The following is a 23,774-nucleotide window of genomic DNA, read 5'->3' as shown; positions in this document are numbered from 1 at the left end:
AGAGAAACACCTCGCCTGAAACACACGATTAGTGCCATGAGTTAGTGAAGCAATTACAGAACATTGCACACTTATTCACAAGTCAAAACGTGTTCATAGCGGGGACGGCTGAGAATAGCTAGCTAGCTAGATGTTGTTAGCCAGCTTGGACCTATGTTAGCCAGTTCTAGCATGGCTAGCTCGATCTACTGAGCAAATAAAAGTACATCTGAGACCAGTATTGTGCAGATTAAAACAGTGCAGTGCATGTATTTTAGTTTACCTTTGTCCCGACATGACTTTGCCAGGTCTGCTAACTTTGCTGAACCACGGAAACTGCATTCAGTAGAAGCTTCTGAATGCGGCGCTTCGCGTCCTCCGAGTAAATCGCCAGAAGCGCCGACACATCCTCATCACTCCACCGCTCCGATGATTTATTTAGTGTTGCCATAATAACTGCTTTCACAAAAGTAATCCACTCGTGCGCTGTGCTGAGCTTAATGCGAGCAAATACAATGGCAGCCTTCAAAAAAGATTCTAGAGATTCACGGGGCGTGGTTTGCATTCCGCACAGCCAATCAGACGTATGAACTATTTTCTCCCACGACAGTCCCTGCTCTCTAGCAGGGACTGAAAAGCGGGTCAGATGAACTAATTTGAACTACTTTAGTTCCTGGGGCTTTTTGGTGTGAACGCAAATATATCGTAGTTCTGATGAACTATTGTGGGAAAAGTACTCCGGTGTGAACGCGCCTATAGTTATAGGCTAATAGTCAGATTGCTCTGAAGATGGGAGGTGATATTCTATTCATTTTCACGTTCACACAGTCGGTGATTTTGGCCGGCCGTCTTTCCTGCAACGGCAGTTTAAACTGTATTTCCTCCGCACACTGAGCTCTGATTGGTCAGCAGGCGGTGCTTTCACTGAGTTGATCTCTTATCCTGGAACCTATCCTGCTCCGGAGCAGGGGGGTATACTACGAATCTAGTTCAACATATCCTGGATATGTTTTGAGTTATCCGGTTGACTAAATCCAAAAAAAAAACGGTCTCGCTACAGGGTCCTACGACGCTGGCTATCAACTCGATCGCTCAAGCCAGCCGTGTCCTATCTAGTTAGGTGCGCATTCACATAAAAGGGGTGGTATTTGGAGTGTTCGACCAATCACAAACATGGACAAGCCGTGTACTGACAGCGCAGCGCGTCATATATTTCCTGAATGAAAAGTCAACTAATATTAGACAAATATGAAGACGTTAAACTTTAAACATCCATGACTTAAACACTTTATCCAGGATAAAAGCCACATAGTTGCAGCTGCAAGGTGAATAGGCTACAGCTGGTAAAAGAAAAAGTGTTTGAATGCGTACATCAACAGGTTTATGATATCACTGCTGCCCCGTCTAAGACACGAGTGGATCTGACTTTAATTACATTTGACTCGAGTGTTTCGTCAACTTAATGTGTTGCTTAAAATAATACTTCTGCATACAGTATGTGAGACTGTGAGTGTTGCACGCCAGATATGGCTCAAGAAGCTGACTCAGATAAGGAAATATATGATACATTATGATGTGATATCATGTGATATGAATGATAATGGGACACATCGACGTCTGCACTCACAGTGCCGCGGACTGTAGGCTACGTAATGTTACTTTGATCCGGTTACTTATGTTGTGGCAGATATTTAAGTAAGCTTTCTTAACACTAATATTATAATAGTCAGATTACTCTGAAGATGGGAGGTGATATTCTATTCATTTTCACGCTCACACAGTCGGTGATTTTGGCCAGCCGTCTTTCCTGCAACGGCAGTTTAAACTATATTTTCTTTCTCCTGTCATATGAATTGATCGCTTTAAACTCCGCACAATGAGCTCTGATTGGTCAGCAGGCAGTGCTTTTATCCTGGAACCTATCCTGCTCTGGAGGCTAGCCGTTCAGAATAAGTTATCTAGCCTGCTAAAAAGTGAACCAGCTTCGTAGGACCGGAAACCCCTGAAGTTAGCTCGCTAAACGAAAATCCTGATTCGTAGTATAGGCCCCAGGGGGGTATACTACGAATCTAGTTCAACATATCCTGGATATGTTTTGAGTTATCCGGTTGACTAAATCCAAAAAAAAAACGCTCTCGCTAAACGGTCCTACGACGCTGGCTATCAACTCGATCGCTCAAGCCAGCCGTGTCCTATCTAGTTAGGTGCGCGTTCACATAAAAGGGGTGGTATTTGGAGTGTTCGACCAATCACAAACATGGACAAGCCGTGTACTGACAGCGCAGCGCGTCATATATTTCCTGAATGAAAAGTCAACTAATATTAGACAAATATGAAGACGTTAAACTTTAAACATTCATGACTTAAACACAGTGGCGAGCCGTGAGCTTTATACCTAGGCCCTCTGACCCCCACCAATTCCCTCGAAAAAAAGAAAAAAAAATAGTTATTACGTCACAGCGTATACTTCAGCGGAATATCAAAACAACGGCCCAGGGTGCAAAACGCATCAATGACAGCGACCCTCTACCACACAAAACAACACCTGTGAACCCAATTTGTGTTCTTTGACATTGAAAATGATATTGCATTGTGTTTGTTACTTTCGTTGCAGTTGTATGTCTTAAGTGTAATTTGGCATGCTTTTATTTTGAAGGCGAGTTCACGCTGTTGACAGGAAGTTGTTGTTGCTATGGAAACAAGAAAAGTTTCACAGCGGGCGGAACTTGTCATAAAGTCCGCGATAATAAAACCCACCCATTTAGAGGGAAGATATGATTGGTCAATTGTACTGTCATTTGACATTACTCTCTCGTTCAGTTACTATAGCGGGCCCTCTGTGAATCGCAGAGAGGGCCAGACGAGCTTCTTTCATGTAACCCTTCACATTCAACAGAGACTGAACAGGCAGATTCAAAGGATTTATTTCTTTGGAAATGTTATTTTAAATACAATTAAATCAAGTTTTCTTTCGGAAAAACTAATGAAAAATATAACAAAAATAATATTAAAAAAATATATATTTAAAAGAAATATATATTTTTTAAATGTTTTTAAATATTATTTTTTAGAATATCTTAAGCCCTCACAGAGGGCCTAGAGGGCCCTGACGGCTCGCCACTGCTTAAACACTTTATCCAGGATAAAAGCCACATAGTTGCAGCTGCAAGGTGAATACTGCTGGTAAAAGAAAAATGTTTGAATACGTTCATTAACAGTTTTATGATATCACTGCTGCCCCGACACGAGTGGATCTGACTTTAATTATATTTGACTCGAGTGTTTCGTCAACTTCTACTTATGTGACACTGTGAGTGTTGCACACCAGATACGGCTCAAGAAGCTGACTCAGATAAGGAAATATATGATACATTATGATGTGATATCATGTGATATGAATGATAATGGGACACATCGCCGTCTGCACTCACAGTGTCGCGGACTCTACGTAATGTTACTTTGACCCGGTCAGATTGCTCTGAAGATGGGAGGTGATATTCTATTGATTTTCACGTTCACACAGTCGGTGATTTTGGCCGGCCGTCTTTCCTGCAACGGCAGTTTAAACTGTATTTCCTTTCTCCTGTCATATGAATTGATCGCTTTAAACTCCGCACACTGAGCTCTGATTGGTCAGCAGGCAGTGCTTTTATCCTGGAACCTATCCTGCTCTGGAGGCTAGCCGTTCAGAATAAGTTATCTAGCCTGCTAAAAAGTGAACCAGCTTCGTAGGACCAGAAACCCCTGAAGTTAGCTTGCTAAACGAAAATCCTGATTCGTAGTATAGGCCCCAGGTTTGCCGTTCAGCATAAGTTACCATGGAGATCTAGCCTGCTAAAAAGAGAACCAGCGTCGTAGGACCGGAAAACCCGAGTTTTCCCTGAAGTTAGCCGGCTAAGCGAAAATCCGGCTTCGTAGTACAGAGGCCTGTACTACGAAGCCGGATTTTCCTAACCTGGATATGTTTGAGTTAGCTGGTTGGCCCAATCCAAAACATACGCGCTCTGGCTAAACTGTACTACGACGCTGGTTATCAAGTGGATCGCTCAAGCCAGCCGTGTCCTATCTAGTTAGGTGCGCGTTCACATGAAAGGGGTGGTATTTGGAGCATTCGACCAATCTCAAACACGGACAAGCGTACTGACAGCGCAGCGTCATACTTCCTGAATGAAAAGTGAACTTTAATATTAGTCAAATATGAAGAAGTTAAACTTTAAACATCCATGACTTAAACACTTTATCCAGGATAAAAGCCACATAGCTGCACCTGCAAGGTGAATACAGCTGGTAAAAGAAAAAGTGTTTGAATGCGTACATTAACAGGTTTATGAAATCACTGCCCCGTCCGAGACACGAGTGGATCTGACTTTAATTAGGAGAATTTGACTCGAGTGTTTCGTCAACTTAATGTGTTGCTTAAAATAAGACTTCTGCATACAGTATGTGACACTGTGAGTGTTGCACGCCAGATACGGCTCAGCTGACTCAAATAAGGAAATATATGATACATTATGATGTGATATGATATGAATGATAATGGCACACATCGACGTCTGCACTCACAGTGCCGCGGACTGTACTTAATGTTACTCTGATCCGGTTACTTATGTCGTGGCAGATATTTAAGTAAGCTTTCTTAACGCTAATGTTATAATAGTCAGATTGCTCTGAAGATGGGAGGGGATATTCTATTCATTTTCACGTTCACACAGTCAGTTGATTTTTGCCGGCCGTCTTTCCTGCAACGGCAGTTTTCCGGTATTTCCTCTATCCTGTAATATGAATTGATCGCTTTAAACTCCGCACACGGAGCTCTGATTGGTCAGCAGGCGGTGCTTTCACTGAGTTGATCTCTTAGCCTGCCACCTAACCTGCTCCGGAGCAGGTTTGCCGCTCAGCATAAGTTACCATGGAAATCTAGCCTGCTAAAAAGAGAACCAGCGTCGTAGGACCGGAAAGCCCGAGATTTCCCTGAAGTTAGCGAAAATCCAGCTTCGTAGTACAGGCCTCAGGCCTCTGATGTTATTTGCATAACGTTATTATTATTATTATTTGTATTATCATTACATTTTGATATTGTTAATTTGTTCCACCAGTTAAGGTCTGCGTCATTCTTTTATTGAGCTTAGGTGATATTGGTCATACCAATAAAGCTTATTTTAATTGAATTAGTATTTGAATTTTGAATCTGTAAGTGAGCCTGACCTGAGTGCCTCCATCTCCCCCAGGACTCCTGTTTGTTTGCTGTGGAGCTGCTCCACCTCCTGCTGACAGTCTTTCAGCTCCGCCTGCAGCTGCTGACACTTCTCTGTGAGCTGTTCCACCACCTGATGGACAATCAATATCATGTATGCAAACATCATTGAGTTAAAATGTTGACTACATCAGCAGCGTGCAGATGCGTGTTCCTCTCACCTTCTTGTGGACGCAGCTTTGGCGGGACGTCTCTCTGAGCATCTCCTCCAGGTTCTCCACCTCCACCCTGAGCCGACCCTTACGCTCCCGCAGGGCGAAGTTCTCCTCCATCAGGTCGTGGTTCTGCTCTGACAGCTGGCTGATCAGACTCCTAACCTCAGCGTTCTCCTGGAGGGCCGACCTGGCTGCCTCCGGGACCTTCTGCTCCACCAGCTGCTGCACCTCCGCCGCCATGACCGCCACGTGGCTCTCCATCTCCTTCTCTAACCTATAGGGTAAACGTTTAGGGACAGCTTATTTTATAGAAGCTTGAGAATCGATTTTTACCACGCTTTCCTGCTTTATTTGTATGTTATTTTTCTTCCTGCTGTGATAGTACGTTACAAGAACGTGGTGCAGGAATGAGTCTTAAAACCTGGTAATGAGTCAGCATTTTACCACCTCTGGTTCCCTTGTCTCAGAGTCAACTAATCCTTTACGGTGTTTTTGGTTAGATTCCCCAAATAAGGTCTGTGGTTTACACAAGCTGACAAGAGATGTTCACATTTTGTTCTCCGACATAAAATATGTCAGTAAATGCTCCACTGGTGAATGTCTGAAGCTTCAATGTGTCATAAAGTATTCTTCTGGCTAATGTTCAGTCAATTGAGAATAAACTAGATGAACTTAGAAGTAGGATTGCTTTTCAACGGGACATTAAGAACTGTAACGTGATAATTTTCACGGAGACTTGGCTCAACTCCGCTACCTCGGACTCCGCCATTGTTCCAGACGGATTCACTATTTTTCGCCAGGACCGGACTGTTAATTAAGGGAAAAGTAAGGGAGGAGGTGTGTGCGTCATGATAAACAATAACTGGTGCACAGATGTGGGGATTATTTCTTCGGACTGTTCCCCTCATTTAGAGCACCTCATGATCACATGCCGGGCTTTTCATCTGCCAAGAGAATTTACATTGATTGTGATTACAGCAGTGTACATTCCGCCACACGCTGACAACAACACAGCATTAGGTCAGCTGTTTGGTGTAATCGACAGGACCGAGACTTCACGGCCAGAGGCAATATAAAGAAAGTCCTGCCGAGATACTAGGGATGTAACGATCCTGTAATGATGCTGTATGATGTCCTTTTTGTTGTTCTGTTTATGTTTTTAATGTTTCATGTGGAACCTACTTGAGCAGGTCTCCCTTGAAAAAGAGATCAATGATCTCAATGGGATACACCTGGATAAATAAAGGTTTGAAATGAAATGAAATGAACGATAAACTCAACTCACGATACGATTCACAAATTATGACTGAAAAATATTTCTGTATTTATATAAACTGTACAAAACAACGTACATGTTCACATCAAAAGTGCAACTGAAACTGTAACTGTGCAACTGTATTTTATCTTAAAGTGGACCTATCATGCTATATTATAATAATATAGTGTAGGACCATACCTATACTGTATAAGGCATATTTATACTTTTTTTTTTTCAAAATACCAAACAGATCATGCATTTTAGCCATGCCTCATTTCACTTTTTTACCCCTGTTTTAGCAAGGGCTGATTCTGTGAGAACAGCACCATCTACAGGCCTGGCATATGTACTACAGCGTAATGGCCGTGGCTGTCTCCTCCTGATTGGTGGAGTTGGCCCAATAGCCGTAGCGCCACTGTCCTGACGTCAGGACAGTGTTCAAATCTGGATCAGTTTTTATCAGATCCGTTGCAGCCCCTTTTTTAGAGATTTGGGTATGGAGGAAAATAGAGAGGGTTGTGTTTTCTGACACTTGGTGAGTTCCCTGGAACACCGGGGACACATATTCATGTATAAAAGACGTAAAAAAGTGCATTTTGCATGATAGGTCCCCTTTAAATAACTAAAAGATACATAATTGGATTTTGAAAACAAATCCCACATCAAAACAACACATATTTCTTTTTATTTATGGATATTTTACTAATCACTCCCCTTTTGAACTGTATTTTTTTTATTTATTTACTGTCCTATAGTACACATTGGAATGATTTCTTACCTTGTTTTTTACAACTATATTAAATAGATAAAGGTGTGCATTGGAAATATTTGTTTACATAGATGACCAAACAATTTGAGACCCACTGAGATAACTTAGACTAAAGTTAAAGTGTTATCTAAACACTCAGAGTCCTTTACCTCACTGAGCTGTAGTTATCTCTCTCAGTCTGACAGGAGAGAGCTCTCCCTCCCCCGTGTTGTATTAACAGCTCTTTATACCCGTTAGCGCAGCTAGCACCAGATGCTAACAAGTAAAAACAATCCCAGTAACTGATGCGCGCTCTCTCTCGCTCACTGTCACAAAATGCGCTCGTGCCACACACACACAAACAGAGTATGTGTGCTCCTCCGTAGAGATGACGGCTTGCGTTAAAAAGTGCATACAGAGCAAACAGGTCCACAGACGACGCCATAGCCCCCCCCTCCACACTGCCCTCTCACACCTGGACCCGAGGAACACATATGTGAGAATGCTGTTCATTGACTACAGTTCAGCATTCAATTCCATTGTGCCCTCCAAGCTGGCCATCAAGCTCAGAGACCTCGGGCTCAACAGCGCCCTCTGTGACTGGATCCTGAACTTCCTGACGGGCAGACCCCAGGCAGTGCGGGAGGATCCACCCTGATCCTCAACACCGGAGCCCCCCAAGGCTGCGTGCTCAGCCCTCTCCTCTACTCCCTGTTCACTCACGACTGCGTGGCCACACACAGCTCCAACACCATCGTGAAGTTTGCTGACCACACGACCGTCATCGGTCAGATCACAGACGGCGACGAGACGGCGTACAGAGAGGAGGTCGCAAACCTGACATCTTGTTGCCAGGATAACAACCTCCATCTCAACGTCAGCAAAACAAAGGAGCTGATTGTGGATTACAGGAAGCAGCAGAGAGAGGGACACACCCCCATCGCCATCAATGGGACTACGGTGGAGAGAGTCAGCAGCTTCAGGTTCCTCGGTGTCCACATCACTGAGGACCTGACATGGACTCATCACTGAGGACCTGACATGGACTCATCACTGAGGACCTGACATGGACTCATCACTGAGGACCTGACATGGACTCATCACTGAGGACCTGACATGGACTCTTGACTGAGGACCTGACATGGACTCATCACTGAGGACCTGACATGGACTCTTCACACCACCACAATCACCAAAAAAGCTCGACAGCGGCTCTTCCTCCTCCGCAGGCTGAGGAGGTTCAACATGGACTCCAGGATACTCTGCAACTTCTACAGGTGCACCATAGAGAGCATCCTGACCTTCTACAGGTGCACCATAGAGAGGATCCTGACCTTCTTCAGGTGCACCATAGAGAGGATCCTGACCTTCTACAGGTGCACCATAGAGAGGATCCTGACCTTCTACAGGTGCACCATAGAGATGATCCAGACTTTCTACATTACTGCGTTACCGCAGCATGAGGTCTAAAACCACCAGACTCAGGGACAGTTTCATCCTACAGGCGATAAGAATGTTAAACACCTGCACTTTTGAAAGAACATACATCACATTAATCTGTTTGCAACTCACATATATCATATATACCAATATTCCAATTACTGTATAAAGACTATTCTGCACAGTTTCTATCATATTCTGTTTCTATTATATTCTATTTTATTTTATTTACTTGTAAAAACTGTCTATTTTATCTGTTTATTGTGTTGCACTGTTGGAGGAGCCTGAGACCTAAGATTTTCATTGTCATATTTACACATGACAATAAAAGCCTTGAAACTTGAAAAAACTAGCTAGCTAACAAGTGACTAAATAAGACTACTAAATGTCTTTACGCTGAACATTAGCCGCCTTTAGCTTAGCCATGGTGAAGTTGAGTCATTACGTAGTTGGTTTATAGTCTAATGTAGCTTTTTAACTTCTGACGATTGCATTTACCCTTACAAAATCATAAATATGTGAAGATGTCCTGCTGAAAAAAATATGTAAGTATCATTAACATGTGTTTGCCAATGGAAAAATCCCATTGCTTTTTGTGTATGGAGCACTTGTGATGCTCATTCCCGGGTCGGCCTACAAAGATACTTCATCACTTCACCACTCATGTAATGCTGTAAGTCAATGAGCAGTTGGAACCTCTTCTTCTCCAGCAGTGCTTTCATCTCCAGGCTGTGGATGGTAGCTTTGTGTTCCTCCTTCTGATTGGCCAGCTGCTTCTCCAGAGACTCCATGTTGGACATTATCTGCTCCCTCTGCTCCTGAAACTCCTGCAGCGCTGACAGCCTGGACGCTAGGAGGAGGAGAGAGGAGAGAGGAGAGATTTTTGAAACCACCTTTATTCACAATTATTCACAAAAACAAACAGACTAATAATAAACGTTTTGTTTGACGTGGTGCTCAACTTAAAATCAGTAACATTGTTTAACTTTCACACAAAAACCCCCACAACTGAGATCAGGAAAAACATAGCATCTCTGGAAACGAGTCATTAGCCGCGTTCACACCGGAGTACTTTTACCCGTACTTTTCGCCTTTAGTTCCGTTAGTACCCCTTATGTCGCGTTCACACCAAAAAGAGCACTTAGTGCCGGGAACTTTTACCCCCATTTTTAGTGCCTGCTGAGAGATGGTACTCTCCTGGGGGCAAAAAGTGCCCCAGTTCTGATTGGCTGGGCGAATTGCAAACCACGCCCCGTACAACTCTGAAATGTTTTGTAGAGCTGCCATTTTATTATCCTGGCATTAGCATTATTAGCATTAGCATTCGCCCAGCGCAGAAACGCAGAGAGACTAACTTATGGCAACACAAAATAAAACATGGGAGCGGTGGAGATGAGGAGGTGTCGGCGTTCTGGCGATTTACTCGGAAGGCTTCAGTAGAAGCTGCTGGGAGTCCCAGCAGCTTCTACTGAAGCCAGTCCCCAACTCCGGGGACTTCCGGCCGGGGACTCCGGGTGGCAGTATACGCCGTGAAGTTGTTTGCGGCCTGCCAGTAAACCCAAAGCAGAAGAAGTCGAAGTGACGTCAGCGGCTCATTTGCGTAATCTTCCCTCAGGGAACTTATTCCGGTGTGAACGCGATCTGTACTTAGTGCCCTGGGGTATTTGGGTTGTCATTTGTGAACTTCAGACCATTGCAGTGAGCAGCAATCAGTGCCAGCTCTGCAGCAGGAGGCTGCTCAGACGTGAGGCCAGGCCTGCAGCGTTGTCCAGGCGGGGGCCACACACCTCCACCACCTGGCCCAGCGTGAGGATCCTCTCTTCACAGAGTCTCTGTTGTAGAGAAGGCCCAGCACCTTGAAGAGACCTTCATATGCCCATTTCACACCAATGCGTTTTCAGCGCTGGCTCGGAGCTAGAGCCTGAAAAGTACCGGTTTTTCCTGTTCACACCACAGCGGTGCCGCCTCTTAGCTCCGGAATCCGGTTCACTTCCAGCTCCAAAAAATTGTCGGTCTAGAAGCAAGAGCTTCGGAGCTAAGAGGCGGCGTCGCTTACGTCTCTCTTACATCGAGGCGTGCAGGAAACTAAACCCACCTCCCCTGAACATGGGTCGACTGAAGAGTCTCGTCATGCCTGCCTACAAGCAGTAGCGCTGAGCAAAGTGACGAGAAGCCAACCACACACTTATAAAAAAAAACACACTTTATAAAGTCAGGCAACACTAACCAGGCTTCGTGTGATTCTGTTTATTTGTACCTTACTTTGACCATCCGTTCGCTGTTATTGATCATTGTGGAGAGCAGGCAGACGTTTTGTTTGTTATTATAGCAGCTATCGGATGGAATCAATACATGGGCTGCACAGGTTGTCATGTCCGACTATCACAAGTAGAATCATAATGAAAAATACGCCGGTAAAATGTGCCTGTAGAAAACGGCTTAGCAAGTAGTCAGTTTAGCTTCGGTTGCTATGCTAACATCACCCATGTTATACCAGAGAAACTTTCATAACAGCGTTGTGATGCCAAACAGCGTCAATTCAGACTGACACACATTCACTTAAAGGAGAGGTGTCATGCTTTTCCGGTTATTACCCGTCCCCTTGTGTGTTATGAAGGTTTTTATGCATGTAAACGGTGTGCAGAGTCAAAACCCTCAAAGTACACCCTGTAGCGAGTAAAACTCTAACACAGAAAATACCTCCCCAAAACGCCTCGTTGGAGATACGTCATTGTCCATTTGATTCTTCCGGGTACGGCATGATGTCATGCCGTACCCGGAACGAAATGGACCAATCCGTGGAGCCGTTACGTTACGTCCGCGGAGCCGTTACGTTAAGCCCCCGCTGATTGGTCCAATTTGACCAATCCACGGACTTCCTCACACACACATCTGTGTGCAGGGAGCAGGCAGCTCTGCTGATTTCTCCTCCCTGGCTGCAGGCTGATAACAGACAGTTGGGATCGCGGCGAAATTCTCTCTGCAGACCCATTCTCACAGCGTTTATCAACCTTTTTCTTACTCAATATCAAGCCACACTTATTGTTTTTACTTCGGCTGTGACTTTGTGTGTGCTCAGGATGAATTTGGCTGTGTTTCGCTGTGTATCCTAAACAAGGAAACAACACCTCCACGGAGCTCAGCGCGATTCACAACGTCCCGACCAATCAGAGCACACTGTGCTCACAGGGAGGGTGGGGGCTGGAGCTTTTGGAGCTACAACGAGCCGTTAAAGGCAGAGAGTGAAATTCAGTGAATACACGTAGTTTACAGAGATGCTGTATGAGAAACCAATGTGAGTTTGGAAAAATGCACAGTATAAATCTATTTTAGTATACCTCAACAATGGAATTATGATCAGTGGAAATGGCCATGACACCTCTCCTTTAAGGGGAACTGGGGATATGTATCAGCTGCTTGTGTGACAGTCAGACAGTGAATACTTTAGAGCGGCCGCTGCCATGTGAGCTAACCCGGAGCTAACGGGAGAATAAACTCCCGTGGAAGAGCAGCCAGCACTGCAGCGGTCGGTAAATGCCGCTGAAACACATTAATAAACAATGAACCACGGCACTCTGGAGAAAAGTATAAGGTTGGAGAAGTCGTTATTTAATTTAATCTGGCTTCGTATGATTAAAAGCAACACGATCATCGACCCGACGCAGTCCCCCGTTGTTGTTGTGAGCGCCGTTGGGGAGCAAATCAGCGATGTAAACGGTGACGTCATGAGTCATGACGCAGCAGCGGCAGCACCATCCCGGCTCTGAGTGGTGTGAACAGAGCGGGAGCAGAAAAGGGAAACTGGAGCTGAACCAGAAAAGCTCTAGCTCGGAGCTAGAAAGGGAAAAGCGCTGGTGTGAAAGCCGCAATAGAAACCCGAGAGATTGTTCAATTGTAATCCTTTCTGGTCCATCAGGAACAGCGACTCAGCCAGACCCAGCCCACCACAGCACTCCAATAAGGCCCGAGCTACAGGTCTCCAGACCAGGTCAGCAGGTCCAGTCAGGAAACTCTGGAGGAACCGGAGCCTGAAGGCAGCCCCTCTGCTTGCCAGGTGAACCAGGCCATGTCCCCCCTCCTCCTTTGGCATGAACAGGACGCTCTGAGGGACCCAGTGCATGCGGTCCCAGAAGAAAAGCACCACAAACAAAGATGCTCTCTTAGCATAACGATGCAGCCATCAACGCATGTAAGCGTATTATGGGGTGTCAAATGCCGTTGCCATGGCGACAGACCACTCGCCATGAAACACGATGTCGCTGTAAATCCAATCGACACGGTCCAATCGTCCCCCAATCTTCACTTGTATATCACCGGTCCATGCCTCAACAGCTCTACGCCAAATCTGAGATCTCACCATATGCCATAAAAGACGATGTCGCTATAACTCCTATGAAAATGTTCAAAAAGTGCTCAAACTTGACATGTGTGCTAACAGTCCAGCCGTGAAGACATCTACGGGACATGCCGTTGCCATGGCAACACAATGCCCGCCATGAAACACGGTTTTCTCATAACTTCAGTGAAAATGCTCCAAATGGCCCAAAACTTCACAGGTTTGGTAACGATGCAGCCATCAACGTATCTAAGCGTATTATGGGATGTCATCAAATGCCGTTGGCATGGCGACAGATCATTCACCATCAAGTTAGTTCAAAAGTTTGCAGTTCAAATATTCTGCTGCTTTTCCAAGCCTTTTTACTTTCTTTTCTTCTCTCATCACACATTCAAGCCCCCAGTGTTCATGTATCATTTCAATCTAAATTATTCACTTTCTTCTTACACATTACATTTCAGCATAGCAGTTTAGCGTCAGATTTTCAGCATAAAGCATTCCCACTAGCAATTTCTTCAGGAATTGCATTCTCTAGTTAATCTTGTTTCTAGCCATGGTGAATTAAGTTATAATCAGGGGTGCACATAACTGGGACGCAGGTACGCATGCGTGGCAAATCTGAAATGCGTAACGTCACCTATGTCACTAAGCGCTTTTGCGTACCGACGGACCTGTGAAGCTTTTGCAGGAGGCAGAGGCTTAGATCACTGGACGAAAGAGTTGGTCGCCGTGTGCACAGACGGGGTTGCTGTTAACGTCGGTGTGTACGACGGAAATGTGCAAACTACGGCAACTGGCTGCGGTGGGAGACTTCCCTGTGCACATTATGTGCCCCGCGCACACACTGGAGAACTGCGCCAAATCAGCTGATCACAACGTTCCTTACTGTGAGACTTTTAATCGCTTTGTGGTCAAGCTGCTGCGGTTGTATTTACCAAAAGGTGGAGCAAAACACACAGCTGCAAACTTACTCAGGGTGTTAATGGAAGAGTTTGAAATCAGACAGAGGTGGAAGAAGTACTCAGATCTTGTGTAGGAATACTCTGTTACAAGTAAAATGTTACTCAAGTAAAATTAGAAAAGTATTAGTTATAGTTAAAGTACCAAAGGTAGTCATTGTGCAGATTGGTCCATTTCAGAATAATAGATATGATATGTTTTATAATGATTGATCATTAAAGTGTTATCAAAGCTGGTAAAGGTGCAGTTAGTTTGAATGACTTTGTATACTGCAGGGTAGCTTGTGAATTTACTCCAGGTGGAACTAAAGTCTGATTTAACACTTGATTATATTTCACATCATTCATCCACATCTGTAAAGTCACTAAAGGTATTAAATACATGTAGTGGAGTCAAAGTACACCATTTACCTCAGAACTGTAGTGGAGTAGAAGTACAACGTAGCATAAAATAGAAATGCTCAAGTAAAGTACAAGTATCTCAAAATGTTACTTAAGTACAGTACTTGAGTAAGTGTACTTAGTTACTTCCCACCTCTGAAATCAGATATGACTTCAAGTCATGTGATCATTTCTTAGTATTTGATCCTTCAACTTGGCCTCAGGAAATGCAAGGACTTCACAGTTTTGGCAACACTTTTTGAGACAGCAAATTGGAGGCTTAAACAGGGGCAGTGAGGAAGACTGCAGCATCTTCATCATCTACCATGCAAGAAGAGGAACTAGAGGACAGTGAGGAAGACTGCACTTATTAACACCACGCTTGGTGAGGGGTGAGTACCAAACGCTGTCTCCTGGTACTCATCTGAGTAACTCACTAAAAAAGTGATGTGCACCCCTGGTTAAAATGTCCTAATGGAAATGTTCAGGGCTGTGGTAACATGTTTGCACCTGTCGGCCACCGTATTTTATAGCACGTGTATCTTTAACTTCATAAAAATATTTATTTCGTGAATTTCCCGACGGGGTTAAATAAAGGCCCTTCGTATATTTGTATTTTATTCTAAGATGGAGCAACTTTCCCAAAATCCTATTAACCCAGGGATGAATGAATTATTCATATTGTTTGATTCACATTTGCCTTTGCGTCAGTGTTCAAAACAATTGTATACATTTCATGTTCTGCAGGTGCTTTCTGAGTGGCATTTTCCCTTTAAAAACAGTAAAAAAAATTGTATTTAAAGGTCACCCATTATGCAAAATCCACTCTTTAATGTATTGTATACACAAACATGTGTCCCCTCTAAGGAGACTCAGAAAGTCTCAGGAACAAAGACCCCCTCTCTTTTGGTCCTGATCCATTTATATAAAAACCTGTCTGAAAATGAGCTGATCAGATTTTGGCCACTTTGTGATGTCACAATGTTTTTTTGGGTTGTGCAACCATTAGCCAATAGAGTGGTGCGGTGACGAGTCCTAAAACCCGGAAATGAGTCAGTATTTCACCACTTCCTGTTCCCTCGTCTCAGAGCCAATGGGATTTCTCCATAGGATTTTGGAAAATAGCTGGAAATAAGGTCTGTGGTTGACACAAATTGAAGTTCTACGACATTAAATCCATCAGCAGTGACCCCACTGGTGATTTCTGAAGAGTTTATGTGTCTGAAAAACGATGGTTGTTACCAAGTGGCTGAATAGGACTACAGAAGTTGTGGAGGACGTTGTACGTCATTACGCCGAACACGTAAACACTCCTCTAAGTTTGTTTGCCCTGTTCTGCTTGAAAGCAAGTACCTGCATCCTGCAAACTGTTCAAACAAACGCTTCAACTCGTACCATTTAGAATCTGTATGTTTGAATATGGATCTTAAGTTGGCGTGACGTTGAAGTCGTGCGACCCTGCTGTAGTTCGTTTATAGCATAGCGTTAGCATTTTGCTTCTGGCGATTAGATTTATGAGTAGAAAATTATAAAAGTAGGGTAGACATGTGGAGATTATCCAGCTGAACAAAATGTGCATTTATCTAACAGGTTCGTTTTCCACAGACCTTATTTCGAGCTATTTTCCAAAATCCTATGGAGAAATCCCATTGCTTTTTTGTCGAGGGAACCCATGCGCAGCTTACTTCCGGATCGGCCTACAAAAATACATCATCACTGCACCACTCTATGGCTGCTTCTCAGGTCGATTAAATGGAATCCTTGCGTCCCTCACTTGCGTCGTTTCCCTGCGTTTAGTCCCTCCCACCAGGGAAGCATGGAGAGACGCAAGGAAACCACGAGAAGCAGGGAAATGAGTTTTAAGAGCAATGGGACGTCCTTTCCTCCGGAGCGTCACGTGAAGCGACGTCCGTTTGTGATGACGCCGCACAGCTGTTCGTCTGACAGCAGCTCTGTCCCCGTTGTTTTCACAAACACCCCCGCCTCTGTTAGTACACATTTACTGACACAAACATTTGTATCATCTGTTGTAGACCCAAATACATTAAATAAAATAAGAACTCATTCTCAAAAAAGATAAACGCCATTCTTAAAAGAACGGCGTTATAACAATAGTTAGATTAATATTGATTAGAGTGCACAATAGAAATAAAATAATTCAGAGAAGAAAAAGAGATATGTTATCTATCAAAACCCAGTTAGATTAACATTCATTGCATTGGATTGCACACTTTGTTTGTGTGGATATGTAGCAAATGAACATGTTAAATAGCACTTGATGACTGACTGAATGGAAATGAGGATGGTCTGGTGGTTCCTCGGTTATCGCTCCTCCATTATCGCTCCTCGCTCCTCGTTCCTCCGGCAGAAATAAGAGCCATGGGACGCTACTCAAGATGGCGCAGACAAATCAACTTCCGGTGATACCGAGGACCGACGACCGAGGAAATGAAAATAGTCGACCTGAGACGCAGCCTAACCAACCAAGGTAACCCCCCCCCCCCCTTATCACCAGAATCTCCTCCTAGAGCACCAATGTGTTTTTTTAACCAATCATCTCACAGAGGGGCGTGGCCAGCAGCAGCTCATTAGCATCTAAAGTAACAGACAGAGAATCAGCACTTTTGAAACAGGGCTGAAACAGAAGGGATTATGGGATGCTGCAATGATCTGTTTGGTGTTTCAGCCAAACACTTCAGAGACAGGTTCTGTATATATCTGAGACCTATAATATAGTGTTGAATAAGAGTATACTAGGGGAACTTTAAGTACTGTTTCATGTGGAAACATTTCAAACCAATGAAAGGTTACCATCTCAAAATCATCTTCATAGGATCTTCAATATGTTACATCTGCATCCTGATTAAACCCAATGAGATATTCAGTCTCACCTAGGGATTTGTTCTCTGAGGAGGCGTCTGTTACCCGGCTCCGCAGCTCTCTCCTCAGCTCAGTGAGCGTCAGCTGCTGGGAGTCTCCGTGCTGCTGGGCTGCCCGCTGCTGACCCTCCAGACGCTCTGTCAGCTCATCCACCTCGGCCTCCTTCTCCAGCAGCGAGCGTTTCAGATACTCAACAACGTCCTTCTTCTCTTTTTCCAGGATACCGCACTGACAGTCTAAGTCCTTCTTCTGCCTCTCTAGTGCCTCACATTTCAGCTGATATCTGGAGGAGGAAGATAATCAAGCAGAGCCGACAGTTTATGAAAACATTTCTAATGATACCTGAAGTGGTGGAGAGAAACTAAATACATGCATATACAATATGCGTATATATGTACATGTTTTACTTAATGCAAAATATAAATCAATTGCGATGAAAGATTATACATTAAAATAATATATGATTGATTATTAAGGACATTGATAAGCTACACAGCAAATATAATTCATACATTTGTTAAAATAAGCACCATATTTAACAGCTGCAACATTATAGTATTAACTGGCCCAATAATTCAAATAAAATTGTTTATTATATTAATGTCTGTTTTTTTCTTTCATGTCATGGTTTGGAAACCTGCCTTTTTTCCAGCCATCGTACAGATGCTATGGACGCTATGCCTATTCATTTATTTGTTAGCTTTCTGGATTGCTCATGTTTGTACTAGTGGTTTTTCAATTATTTTAGATGGGATGGAGCAGGGGGTACTTTTTAGTTTTTTGCCTGTGTTATTTAAAAATGTGTGTCATAATGGATCTTTTGTCTGCAAACCAAAACTACCTACGGGTACAATTAGATATCCTGAAATCATTCATCGAAAATGATCCGTAAGAAATAAATGTTTTTTAAACTTGCCTTTGAAATGTATGCAAAACATACAAATACTAATGGAAAATACAAGTAACTGAAATGTGTATTTTAGAACGGTAACCTACTGGAATAATCTTACATTAAAGTGACACCATACCAAATTATAAGCTAACATAGCATAAGTGACGCAGTGGTGGGAAGTTACTAATGGCGCGTTTCCACTACAGCGCGGAGCACGGTTTAAGGCGCCGTTTACACGAGGAGAAAACTGCTTGTATCTGCATAGTTTCGCGTGCGTATAGCCCTATTATTTACACGAGGCCGATAGAAACTGACCCCATAAACTGATAGCAGTGGAACGAGCCGGCATGCCCACTCCCTTTCTGGCCACCTCCACGTTTTGGCAATGCGCTCAAACCGCAATAAATAGTTCTCAATGTCCTCACCGCACTGGTACTGTGGAATTTTTGGCTCTGCATAGTACCTCCACTCAGGCGTTGGCTGATTAGGCTGGCTATCGGAGTCTGATTGAGGAAACGGATTACCAACTGGAACAGAAGTCCGTAGGTCTCGGAGCTCTGCCAACAGGAACTCCTCTCGCCTTTGCTGCCTTTCATCAGTGACAGTAGTTCTCCCCCTGGTTCACTGGTTGACCCTGAGGCTGTAGGAGCTGCTGGGGGCACCCAGGACCTGTCTTCATCATCGTCCTCCGTCTCCCATGCCCGCTCTGATTTGGCAGTTGGGTTCTCCTCCTGCTGCTGACGCTGGGAACGTAGTCCTGTGCGTTGCTTCGTAACGCGGGTTAGCTTTTTCCGACTAGCCATCCCACTTCTGACACCATATGTGACGGGGTTCTATTTGTCCGTTCGAAACATAGGCTTAGTCAGTTGATTTAAGCTCGAAAACTTTATTTATAACAGCAAAAAAATATATATACTGTTTGACAAAAGTGAAACAGTACAACTCAAACAAACAAAATCAAAGCTACCAAACTAGGTTGTCTATTACTCATGGAGTAGACACAGTCCAGCCGTTGCCTTCACCGCAACAATCTCCCGAACACAGTCTAGCTGTTGCCTTCACTGCAACAATCTCCCGAAAGACACTTCCAGGGCCAACACCGTCCCTTTTGAACCCATAGCCCCTCCCCACAGGCTTACCGTCAACAGGTTACACAATTAATTCAAAACCACATTGTCAACATAAATGTAATCCCTTAAACATGAGAAAACTATCCGACCCAAACATACACAGGTTAACTACCTCTTAACACAATCATTCCCCATAATTAATAAACGCTAAAGAAATAATAAATTGCATGGTTCATGACTTCCTATTTAAATCACGGAAGTGATGCGCCTCCGTTTTTTCCACATTCCCTTTGCTGGGGAGACGGCGGTGAAACTCCGCCCGCTGCTCCCCACGTAAGTATCGTGTAATATAATTAAATGTGTGTTTAAATAATTGTAGACTCACAAGCGTGCACTCATGGTCGCGCTACAGAAAGGGAGGGGAAAACGGGACGTTTTAGTGATGATTTAACCTTATTTATTGACGAACGGAAGAGAGCAGGAAATGTTCGGTGTGTCTGATGTGTGTGTGATGTGCAGTGTTTCCCCTACCATTGTCTTGGCGGGGCGCTGCGCCCTGCCAACGGAGCCCCGCGCCCCGCCTGAAATTCAAGGTTTTTATTTTTTAGTTTTGTATTTCTTTTAATTAAAAAAATATATATATATAGCACCAAATTGCAACTGAAGTAATCTATCTACGGTCACTTTTCACATTGAACATGTGCTCTTTTATTAAATAAACCCAAATCTTACAGATGGAGCATCTTATTTCAGACTCCAGCTTACTGCTTCCTGCCTACTACCTGCCAGTTACCTGCCTAAGACCTGCCAAAGACCGGTATCTGGGAATGTTAAGCCCTCCCACTATTTTCCAAGAGGGCGTTGCCAGATTTTCAATTTCAGGATTTAACCAGGAGATGGCGCTTCATTCACAAAAACAGGAAGACAACTTTTCATGGACTTTCAGTTCAAATGAAGTATATCTAATCTTGTAATTCAATAATATATAGTCTTTATATATTAAATAACTATGGCCAAACTAAGACTTAGTTTTTCACAAGAGAAAATGCAGATATTATATAAAAAACTAAAGTTAAAATCTTGTTTTTAATGCCCCAAGAGCAATAAAAACACTTGGTAAAAAAATCCTGAGTGAGGCTTTCATAAATTGCATTTAGCTGACGCTTTTATCCAAAGCGACTTACTATTTAATAAATGATAAATGATTATTCATAACAAATATGAGTGATGTGTGATTATTATTCATGCTATATACTGATATAGGGCTAAGTAAGCAATCAATCCTGCAAATTAACCCTTAGTTGTTCAATATATTTATTCAGACAATGTGAGTAGAAATACAGAAATTCTGCTCCCACCTAAGGCCAACGTTGCAATATTACAACATTTCCCTAAAAACTTACCAAAACGTAAACATTTTTAAAACTCTTTCATTTCTGCTCCAGAGGCCAGGGGTTAAATTGGTTGTGGGGGGGCTCTGTTAGAAGGTGCGACGGGGGGGGGGGGGGGGGGGGGGGAGAGAGTTAGACGCTCGTGAATTGTCAACGGGGGGGGTGGGGGTGTTGTCGGCCGTAAGCGAACCGGGCCGTTGGCGTCCGGCCGTTCTGTGATTCTCCAGAACTCACAGCTGGCCAGGGATAAATCCCGACTCTCCCGACGGCCAATCCGTGCCTCCCCTGACTGCACGTTGCTGACACACACCGCTGCAAACCAAGGCAATGCTTTTTGCTCCCAAGTCAGCGTCCTCCTCTTGCCTCTCCATTGACACCCTTGATGGCGTTTCTGTTGAGTTTGTTGATACCTACAAATATCTGGGCTTTTGGTTGGACAGTAATCTGAACTTTAAACACCATATTGAAGTTTTAACAAAGAAATTGAAATTCACTCTTGGCTTCCTTTACAGACTTAAATGTTGTTTTTCAATTTCATCCCGTAAAAGGTTGGTCTCTGGCTTATTCCTGTCCCAGCTGGACTACGGTGATACAATCTATAGATTTGCCTGTCCCACTGTTTTGGCCAAACTTGACCCACTTTACCATGCTGCACTGCGTTATATATCAAATGCACCCTATGGTCCTCACTTACTATGCGTAGGATGCAGCATTGGTTTTTATTAATGTGTAAAGTCATTTTAGGTAAGCTTCCACTGTACATATGTGTCAGATTTGCCCCAGTTTGTGACTCTTACAACCTCAGATCCAGTGCCTGGATACGGTTCCAGCAGCGACGTGCAGTCAGGGGAGGCAGGGGAGGCAGAGCCTCACCTGTCATACTCCAATGTAACAGAAAAACAACTAAAGAAAAACTAAATAGTAATAATAATAAAATGTCTCCACTGATCTGTGTTGTAAGTGTGATTTATGTATGATTCCAATCGCTTTTTATAGTCAAAATCAGCAGATTTGCCGAGCTCCGCTACGGGAGCGATGAGAAGTGAGGCAAGGACGAGCTCTGCTTCTCGTAAGCCCACAGTAACTTGCTGGAGCACGGGCACTAATTTAGCGCGGGCACTTATTTTGTGAGCGCGCTCAAGCCAGTGACTGTAGGCACAGATGAGATCTGCCTCACCTCAGAATGCGTCACCCCACAGAAACTGGCTGGAAAGCAGGCCCTAAGCGCATGCCTGTTACCATCTCACTGTAGGTCTCACTGTAGGTCACCAATGTAATGTTTGTAGATCCCTTTATTACATTTATCCTCGCCATCCATAGTCTCTAAATAACTTATTTCACGTATATATGATATTTAGGCCCGCTGGTCTCATCATACAACGGCAATGAAAAAAGCACCAGGGGAGGCAGCCATAACCTCTGCCGCACTGAAGGGGGCGCACGTGAGCCCACAGGTTCTTGTTGCTACTGTAATTCTACGCAAACAACAAACTAGACTTTTGAAACTACAGGAAGATAAGGAGGACTTTTACAAAAAAGTAATAGAGATTGTTGTCCAGAAGGATAGCATGGACTTCCTCTTCAAGTCAAGGTAAGACCACATTTGTAATGAAAATGGGATCTTACTAAGAAAGAACAATCCAATATTTAGATTTTGGGTATCCTTTTGTTGAACGGTCTGTTTAAAAGGAATCGAAGCATCAGACTAAAAAAGCTTTTGAAAATAACCGAATATTTCGATTAAGGTCAAAATATAATATTTGTAAATCTGACTCAGTGAGTCAGTGCCTCACCAGCCATGAACCTCACCGCACGTCACTGGGTTCCAGGTACCTGCTGTGCGGACTGAGGCTGGAAAAAGAACTTCAGACTTGTGCTAATTGACGGGAAAATATTCCTAAAACGTCCAAATAGTCACAGCAGGGATTTGCCATTGTGCCACTACAGTTGATCTGTGTGTCTACAAAGAAAGCTTTTCATTTGCTAGATGCTGATGTAGCTATTTGGATTACTTTTGAAGATGCAGTTGGGAATATTTCCTCAACCCTGCTTTGTTATTTTCAGAAAAGTGAAACTTAAATAGACCTATAAAATGATAGAATTTAAAAGAGTCTTGAAAAAGCATGGTGATGGCAATAAATGCATTAATGAATCCCCAAAATCTACAGAATACATTTAATTTAAGGGGAGCAGTTACTGAGAAGTATATAATGAGAACTGCTACCAATGGTGGCCTATTTAGTTTATTAAGAAATACATATTTTTAGCTTATTTCAGACTCCAGCTTACATACATTTCCCGCCTAAGGATAATATTCCCACAGTGCAGCATAATGTACAGTATCACACTGTATTACAAATTCAAAGTAAATGACTGTGGGTAATACAACAATTTACTGCCTAGATTATAGATTTTGTTTACAGTGTATGTTGCATGTTTTAAATGTATTGTATTTACTTGTTTAAAATGAAATGTGTTTTTGATTGACTTTTAAAATCTAACTAACTACAGATGAAAAATAGCCTCTTGGCTAACTCTAAGAAGAAAGGGTAGACATATCTGTACTTAGTGCCAAGTAGCTAAGCAGGTATTCACTCAGAGGGGGGTAGGTACTAAATGCCAACGATTTACATGTAGGCAAACAAAGTCAAAAATCAACATACAGTAGGGGGGTGGGGGATGGTGAACGGTATGGTCAATGTTTGTAAACACAATCCCCAGGATGTGTCCTTATCAAACCAAAATAGAAAATGCAGATATTACACTCAGACATCTGAAAAGTCCTTATAAAATGATAGAATTGAAAAGAGTCTTGAAAAAGCATGGTGATGGCAATAAATGCATTAATGAATCCCCAAAATCTACAGAATACATTTAATTTAAGGGGAGCAGTTACTGAGAAGTATATAATGAGAACTGCTACCAATGGTGGCCTATTTAGTTTATTAAGAAATACATATTTTTAGCTTTTTTTGATCTGCAGTAGGAAATGGAGCGGACCTGCAGAGAGTAGCGACAGAGAAGGGCTGGT

At 43.3% G+C, this 23,774-nt stretch overlaps 1 protein-coding gene across 1 annotated transcript in view; it reads right to left on the bottom strand.

Moving 5' to 3' along the window:
- cfap157 (cilia and flagella associated protein 157) overlaps positions 1 to 23,774 on the bottom strand; it is a 65,162-nt gene that overhangs the window by 5,295 nt on the left and 36,093 nt on the right. Inside the window, exons 2-5 of the mRNA XM_034119243.1 lie at positions 17,402 to 17,673; positions 9,531 to 9,684; positions 5,395 to 5,662; positions 5,185 to 5,306 (exon numbers count right to left, since the gene is read on the bottom strand). Of these exons, the coding sequence (XP_033975134.1) occupies positions 5,185 to 5,306; positions 5,395 to 5,662; positions 9,531 to 9,684; positions 17,402 to 17,673 (816 nt within the window). The remainder of the gene's footprint in view (positions 1 to 5,184; positions 5,307 to 5,394; positions 5,663 to 9,530; positions 9,685 to 17,401; positions 17,674 to 23,774) is intronic.

The sequence above is a fragment of the Trematomus bernacchii genome, unplaced genomic scaffold, assembly GCF_902827165.1.
Source record: "Trematomus bernacchii unplaced genomic scaffold, fTreBer1.1, whole genome shotgun sequence".
Taxonomy (NCBI): domain Eukaryota; kingdom Metazoa; phylum Chordata; class Actinopteri; order Perciformes; family Nototheniidae; genus Trematomus; species Trematomus bernacchii.
This window is presented reverse-complemented; position numbering and strand designations above follow the sequence as displayed.